This window comes from Apium graveolens, chromosome 3 (assembly GCF_009905375.1).
Source record: "Apium graveolens cultivar Ventura chromosome 3, ASM990537v1, whole genome shotgun sequence".
Classification (NCBI taxonomy): Eukaryota; Viridiplantae; Streptophyta; class Magnoliopsida; order Apiales; family Apiaceae; genus Apium; species Apium graveolens.
This window is the reverse complement of record NC_133649.1, coordinates 5,860,985-5,869,639: the sequence shown is the minus strand read 5'-3', so window position 1 is coordinate 5,869,639 and position 8,655 is coordinate 5,860,985. Positions and strand designations below refer to the sequence as shown.

The 8,655-nt window shown below is 33.1% G+C and overlaps 1 protein-coding gene across 1 annotated transcript; it reads right to left on the bottom strand.

Moving 5' to 3' along the window:
• Positions 1-4,397: 4,397 nt before the first annotated feature.
• LOC141713777 (secreted RxLR effector protein 161-like) lies at positions 4,398-4,895 on the bottom strand. The gene has a single exon (XM_074517352.1). The coding sequence runs from the start codon at positions 4,893-4,895 to the stop codon at positions 4,398-4,400; it is 498 nt and encodes a 165-aa protein (XP_074373453.1).
• Positions 4,896-8,655: the final 3,760 nt, after the last annotated feature.

Sequence of the window (8,655 nt, the reverse complement as noted above, 5' to 3'; positions counted from 1 at the left end):
TCTTGTCAAACAACTTGTTGAAGATGCAGGTGAGTTGGCCACTCATATGCACAATATGGTCCTTATTTAAAATATAGATCTCCACGATATTTGAAATGATAATAAATGAATATAGATCGAATCGATATATAGTTTATTATTTAATAATCGATTTCATACTCTAAAAATTAATAGATCGAGTCCTTATATAGTTAATTATTTAATAACCGTGTTTATACTTATAAAATTATGATGGGACATTTTTATGATCGTGCAAATTAACATTAGGATCCTGCAAACAAACATTTGGATAGTTTATTCACAAGAATGTTTGAAATCCTATTATTAATATAAATGAGTTTTCTTTAATATAAATTAGTTCACTAAAGAGTTTTGTTGAGTTCAATAATAATTAAATTTATTAGTTCATGAATTAAGTCTCAAAAATGTTAAATTACATCTCATTTCTAAATAAACTGAATTCAAGAAGTTATAACGGAGTTAAATCCAAGGGCGAACCGGTAAATTATGTTATGGGTGCACGGACATCCACTCAATTTTGGGCACTGCAGATTTTGTTTCATAGGAACTAAAAATTAATAAGTAATCCATGAGAAGATGAGGGACGCAATTAGAAGATTATAGAAATAATATATTTTCTTTTACAATTTTTTTAATTTTTAGACATAATGTAATTGCATACAAATGAAAATTTCGTTACAATTTTTCGTGAATAACAGTTTTTATGGTTTTATTAAAAAATTAAAAATTAACACATGAAAGTATATATTTAAGCACTTGAAATTACACGTGTGAAAATTCAGATAAATATGTAAAAGAGGATTGAGGTAGATTGTTTTAAAATGACGAAAATGTATAATTGACGACTTTAATGTGTAAAAGTATATCTTATATGAATAAAGTTTTTATTCGTTTTAATATTGTTTTTAAATATTTTGGTTAAGAAATCACTGGAAAATAAAATAATCATGGGTCAATGACAATATTGTAAATAATATGTATAGAGAATATGGAGGACTCAAGGTGTTCTTTGAAGATCATATATATATGATACAAAATGTGTTGAGTACAATGATAATTTGTATTGTTGAAGAGGTTATTTGGTTAAAATCGAATTAAAGTGATATATATATGATACAAAATGTGTTGAGTACAATGAGATATTGTTTTGTTTATTGCTGAAATAAAAATATTTGATTATAAATATTTTTTAATCACTAATTTAAATTGATTCAAAATGTTATTTTAATTAATAATTTTAATACATTTTTGGCCCATTTATCTATTTTTAGTATCAAGTATATACTTATAATTGTAATTTTATAAGTAATCTCGTGGGTTCAGGGTTCAAATCCCGGTCACATCATGTTATAGTTAAACAAAAATATTTTTTATTTGTATTATTTTCTAAAGTATTTTGTGAGGTTCAAGTTTCAAGTCTTCTCAATAACAAAATATATTTAAAATTTATATTATTTAATTTCAATAATCAAGTATATGATCATGACTTGAAATACCATAAAACATATATGATTATAACTTATAATCATCTTTAATTAAGCTTTTTTCGAACCATCACTTTACTAGGAGATATATTAGATGAATTAAAATCTTAACAATCAAAAGATTAAAAAGGCCTATAGTAAATGCATCCAAATACCCTTAGTTACTTCTAGCACTCTTTTCTACCAATTTCTCTTGGGTTAAATGGTTATATAAAGATTCTGAATTGGTCGAACTATTATGCAAGTGGAATATCGAGCTAATTCAACAATGTTTCCTAAATCTAGACTCACAATTTATCTTTACAATCTGCTCAGTCCTTTTGATCATGAAGATTTATGACAGTGGCACTATACCATTTACGACAACTACTCTGTTAGAAGTTGTTGTACAATGTATCTATAAGTGCTGACATAAATGATCCTTCACTTGTTTGTACAATCCATCTAGTAAAAATCTAATACTTGTTGTTGGCAAACAAGCTTGGTGAATCCTAATAAAATCAAGATCTATTATATCGTGGGTATTTTAAGCCAGACATTTCACAAATTGAGATATGGTAGACATCGATAAATAAATACCTTTGGGAACAAAAATATATTTAAATAGTTTACTTATATATTGATTAATGAAAACATGAGAGTCACCGCGAGGATGAACTCTTGGACCACTCTAGTTCTATCTCTAGCTGGAAGAGCCCAATTAATCAAAGTAGTTCTTATTGCGATTATTGGATTCTGGACAAATCACTTTCTTCTCCCTGGAGTTGTTCATAGTCGATTGCAAACAATAATGACCAGATTTCTTTGGAGAGGAGAAGCTTCTACTAAAGGAGGGGCTAAAGTCTCGTGGGTTTAAATCACGATGCCTAAAGAGGCAGGGGGTCTTGGCATTCGCAACACCAAGGAGTGGAACAAAGCTCAAATCCCCCGTCATCTCTGTCATATTATCATTAAGGCCCCTTCTCTGTGGGCCTCCTGGATTTGGAGAAAAGTTTTACAGCTCCGTCCTCTCGCCAGACAATATATCCACTATACGATTGGTAATGGAAGATGCACTTCCCTTTGCTTTGATCCATGGTGGAACAACATATACCTTGCTGAAACATCTATTGATCCTATCATATCTCAAGCAAGTTCTACATCTACAGCTACGGTTCACTATATTCTCACCTTGGGCTCCTGGGTTTTACCGAATCCCAGTTCTCGCCTTCACCACAGGAGACCGCTCCTCCAATTCTGGTTACAGCACTTTTCTTACCCCCAAGTCGAGTCTCACAAACAAGACTATATATTATGGCTTGATAGACCCCTTCATAAACTCAAAACCTGGCACATTTGGGACTCTTTCATAACTCATTTCCCTATTGTCATTATATCCTAGGTCGCTTGGCGTCCATGCTCGGTATTTCTATTAGCCAATGCTTCTCCTGGAACGATATTATGCATCAATGGGCGTCGCTTGTCCCTACTACTCTTCGTCAACTAGTGTTGTAGAAAAATTGAGGATAACTTGGATTATTCTGAAGTCTTGACAAACAATTTCAGATTGAAACAATTTGGTGGTTATCCAAACTTTTCAACCGGATAAAATTAGAATATAAGAACAGAGAATGATGTATTTTATTTGAATTCAACAACCAACCTTTTGTATTTTTTATATATATGACCAAATCTGTTGTAAGTATTATATAGGTGTCCAAAATACATGTCCTAAGACACATCCATACATGTCCAAAAGACATGTCCTAAGACACATCCATACATGACCAAAAGACATGTCCTAAGACACATCCATACATGTCCAAAAGACATGTTCTAAGACACGTGCTTTAAGGTATGCGGTTGTGTCTAAAAAACATGTCTTTTTACATTAACACCAACCCCCGCCAATACCGAAAATCATAATAAACTCAAACAAGCATGCATTCCGCACTCTCCCGACTTGTTTGATGAAATATTACAATCACATTGGTCAACTAGTTAATCCAATTACACTAAAATATCTAACAATCTTCCCCCATTTTAGCGTAATCCATGATTAACTAAACAAAATCACAACAAACAATAAATTTATGCATAAATGAAATATCACGACGATTGAATTTCATATTAGTATATTACACATCCCAAATATTTGAATATGGAGGTATCACAACTATTTGAACCTCTGTTATTCATAATGAATACATGAAGATAATATGCACATAAATTTACATTCTCAAATGTTCTCACTTGACACTATCTTTTACTATCCTTGTGTCATAATCCTTCATAAGTCCTAACTTCTTGAAGCGGCTAAACTTCATGCTCACATAGGTATCTCTTTTATTTTTGCACCTGCATATGCAATTTTTTAAAAGAAGTATTAAGAAGATAAACTTCAACCTCCTCAACTTGCAGGTCTGAACACATACCTTGGGATGATACTATTAATGTGTTCTGATCTCTAGATGTTAAGCTTTCCGTATTGAATTCAACATCTAATGTCATATTAGATGGGAATTGGGTATCTCAACATGAGAAATTTTACATGGACTTTAATCCCACCCCTACAGCCGATTTGTACACAAGATCTCTTCTCAACCCTTTGGTCAAATGATCGGCTAAATTATGTCGAGTTCTTATAAACTCCACTAAAATAACACCATGCATGATAAGCTCTCGAATCATGTTGTGTCTAACACCTAAGTGTCTAGACTTGCCTTTGTACACTTCTCTATAAGCATTAGCCAAGGCAAACTCACTATCACATCTGATAGATATGAGAGATATCAGTTTAAGCCACAATGGAATTTCATAAATCAGATTTCTTAGCCATTCAGCTTCTTTACCAGCAGTTGATAATTCTACAAACTCAGATTCCATTGTTGAGTTAGTAATGGAACTCTTTTTTCATGCCCAAGAAATAGCACCTCCCCTAAGAAGGAATACCCAACCACTCGTGGAAGAATGATCTTCTTTATCACAAATCCAACTTGCATCTGAATGACCTTCAAGAACCGAAAGAAATCTAGTATAAGTCAAACCATAATCCATGGTTCCTTTTAAGTACTTGAACACTCGACTTAAAGCTTGCCAATGATGTGAACTTGGTTTGTTAGTAAACCTACTAAGCTTACCAACAGCATAGGCTATATCTGGCCTAGTGCTTATCATGGCATACATGAGGCTACCAATCGCTCTTGAGAATTCAAGTTGAGATACTACAACTCCTTTACTAGATACTAGCTTAAGACTAGGATCAATAGGAGTGCTAACTGGAGAACAATTATTAAAGTTAATTCTTTTCACAATCTTCTCAATATAATGAGATTGAGAAATTGAAATACTATTTTTCATACGCTTGATCTTTATACCAAGAATCACCTCAGCCTCTCCCAAGTCTTTCATGTCAAAATTAGATGACAAAAATTTATTGGTTTTATACACTTGATTTTGGTCATTACCAAAAATCTACATATCATCTATGTATAAGCAAATTATAACTCCTTTACCAGAAGCCTCAAACTTGCTATATACATATTTGTCTGCTTGGTTAAGAAGAAAACCATTAGACAAAACCACACTATCAAATTTTTGATGCCAATCTTTTGGTGCTTGTTTAAGACCATACAAAGATTTCTTTAACTTACACACCTTGTGCTCACTACCATGCATAAGAAACCCTTCCGGTTGTTTCATATAAATCTCGTCATCTAATTCACCATTCAAGAATGCACTTTTTACATCTATATGATGAATTACAAGGTTGTGTATTGATGTAAGAGCTATCAACAACCTGATAGTAGAAATCCTAGTAACAGGAGCATAAGTATCAAAGTAATCAATCCCTTCTTTTTTCCTAAAGCCTTGTATAACCAATCTGGCTTTAAATTTGTCTATGGTACCGTCCACTTTCATTTTTCTTTTGAAGATCCATCTGTTTCCTAATGCTTTACAACCAGGAGGTAGATTACTCAATTCCCATGTGTTATTATTCATGATAGAATCCATCTCATCCTGAATAGCTTCTTTCCAGAATGCAACATCCTTTGATGTCATTGCTTCATTAAGTGTTTCTGGATCCTCCTCAATAATAAAACAATATTGGTACTCAGACTCAATCTCAACCTCATCTCTTGAACCTTCAACCAAATAAAGTTGAAAATCAGGTCCAAATGATTTGTTTTTTCTAGCTTTAAAGCTTCTCCTTGGTTCAGAAGATCCATGAACATCTTCAGTTTGAACCGAGTTCTTGCTGAAAGAATTCTGAATCATGTCTCTTGGTCTAGGTATAGATGTAAATCTATTTTCATCAAAGTCAGCCTCTCTTGACTCGAGAATCGTATTCACAGATACATAATCATTAGATTCTAATACATAGAACTTATATGGAATGGAATGCTCGGCATACCCCACAAAAATACAATCTAAACCTCTTTCACCCAAGTTTCTCCTTTTGGGTTCAGTGAGCCTTACAACTGCTCTACATCCCCAAACTCTCAGAAAACTCAATTTTGGTGGCTCTTTATACCAAAGTTCATAAGGGGTAAATTTATTCCTTTTAGTAGGAATCCCATTTAACAAATAACAGGCTGTTAACATAGCATCACCCCAAAAACCTTCATTCAAACCCGAATAGGATAACATGGAATTAACCATCTCTTTCAAAGTTCTATTCTTCCTTTCTGCCACACTATTTTGTTGTGGTGTATAAGGAGCAGTGGTTTGATGTATTATACCAGTAGATTGAAAGTAGACTGGATCATAATACTCATCTCCTCTATCAGTACACAAATTTTTAATTATAGTACTTTTATGTAGCTCTAGTTCTTCTTTATAGATTTTAAATTTATCAAGAGCTTCATCCTTAGTACTCAACAAATAAATATAGCAATATCTAGATGCATCGTCAATAAATATAATGACATATTTTGTATTTCCCAATGAAGGTGTAGCATGAAAATCACATAAATCGCTATGTATCAGTTCCAACACTTCAGATATTCTGTTTATGTCCTTGAAAGGCTTTCTAGTTATCTTAGTTAACATACATGGTTTACATTTCTCATTGTTTATATCAATAGCAGGTATGAGACTCATTTTAGACATATCCTTTATTCTTTTATAATGTACATGTCCCAGTCTAGCATGCCACAATTTAGATTTATACGAATTATTGGTCGCACTATTAGAAGCCATACAAGCAGATTCATCATCAAATGAGACATTAACATTCAACATAAACATGTCATTACATAAATAACCAAAGCCAACAAAAGTACCATGCTTTGACAAGATATACTTGTCACTTTCATACACTTGTTTGTAACCACAATTATTCAATACAACACCAGACAAGAGATTCTTTCGAATTCCAGGAACATACAACACATTATTTAATAATACATATTTTCCAGAAGTAAAAACAAGCTTTACATTTCCTAGTCCTTTGATTGGTTCAGTTGTAACATTTCCCATCTTTAATATAGATCCATCTTCGATTGGTTGGAAATCTTCAAACCAACGAAGATCTTTACACACATGACTTGTTGCTCCAGAATCAATCCACCATGCAACATTATCATCTGCACATAAAATATCTCAGATATTAGTGACACATAATTCTGCCGAGAATTATAATTTTGTACTAAAATCTGATCTTGTTGCTTTTCTTGATCCTTAGATCCACTTGGACCAGCATTATGCTTGCCTTTACCAACCCGACAATCCTTATTGAAATGACCAGGTTTGCCACACTTCCAACATGCCAATTTTTTGTTCTTGTTGGAAGAGGTATTCTTATTTCCTTTAAACTTCCTCTTCTTACCATTGTCTTTGTTAGAATTCTTTGAAGATCCACCATCTTCAACCATATTTACAAAAGAGTTACGGACTTGATTCTTTCCTTTAGGATTATTCTCAATTTCTTGAGCCCTTAAAGCCTCTTCAATTCTGAAGTGACTTCCAAGTTCAACCAAAGTCATCTCTTCCTTATTATGTTCCAGGGTGTGTTTGAAATCTTTCCACGAGGGTGGCAGTTTGTCTATAACACTAGAAACCGAAATGGATTCATCCATTTTCATGTCGTGTTGAACAAACTGTCCAAAAATCCTTAACAGTTCATTATAATGTTCCATGACCGGTCTAGTATCAACCATTTTATAGTTAATAAAATTACTAACCAGAAACTTTTTGCTAGGAGCATCTTCAGCCATGTACTTGGATTCAAGGGAATCCCACAATTCTTTTGCAGACTCAACATTTTGGTATATATCAAAAAGAGAATCAGACATACCGTTCACAATGTGACCCCGACTGATCTAGTCATCATTCTCCCATTTGCAGCATCTTCTAGTCTTTTCTACAGTTTCCTCCTCAATCATTTCTGGCATGAGAGTACTCAAAACGTACACAACTTTTAATGTGATTAACAAGAAATGCATATTCTTTTGCCATCTTCTAAAGTCATGTCCCTCAAACTTGTCTAGTTTTGCAAACATGCTAGTCATGTCTTTTACAGATTCGTTGTTCACCACCTTCAGAAAACAAACTTGTTTCAATCTTTGTTATAGAAAAATTGAGGATAACTTGGATTATTCTGAAGTCTTGACAAACAATTTCAGATTGAAATAATTTGGTGGTTATCCAAACTTTTCAACCGCATAAAATTAGAATATAAGAACAGAGAATGATGTATTTTGTGTGAATTCAACAACCAATCTTTTGTATTTTTTTTATATATATGACCAAATTTGTTGCAAGTATTATATAGGTGTCCAAAAGACATATCCTAAGACAAGTCCATACATATCCAAAAGACATGTCCTAAGACACATCCATACATGTCCAAAAGACATGTCCTAAGACACATCCATACATGTCCAAAAGACATGTCCTAAGATACATCCATACATGTCCAAAAGACATGTCCTAAGACATGTCCTTTGATGTATGCGGTTTTGTCTAAAATACATGTCTTTTCACATTAACACCAACCTCCGCCATACCGAAAATCATAATAAACTCAAACAAGCTTGAACTCCGCACTCTCCCGACTTGTTTGATAAAATATTAAAATCACATTGGTCAACTAGTTAATCCAATTACACTAAAATATCTAACAACTAGCTCTCTTATCCCTCCAGATTTTTGCTTACCATTAATGGCG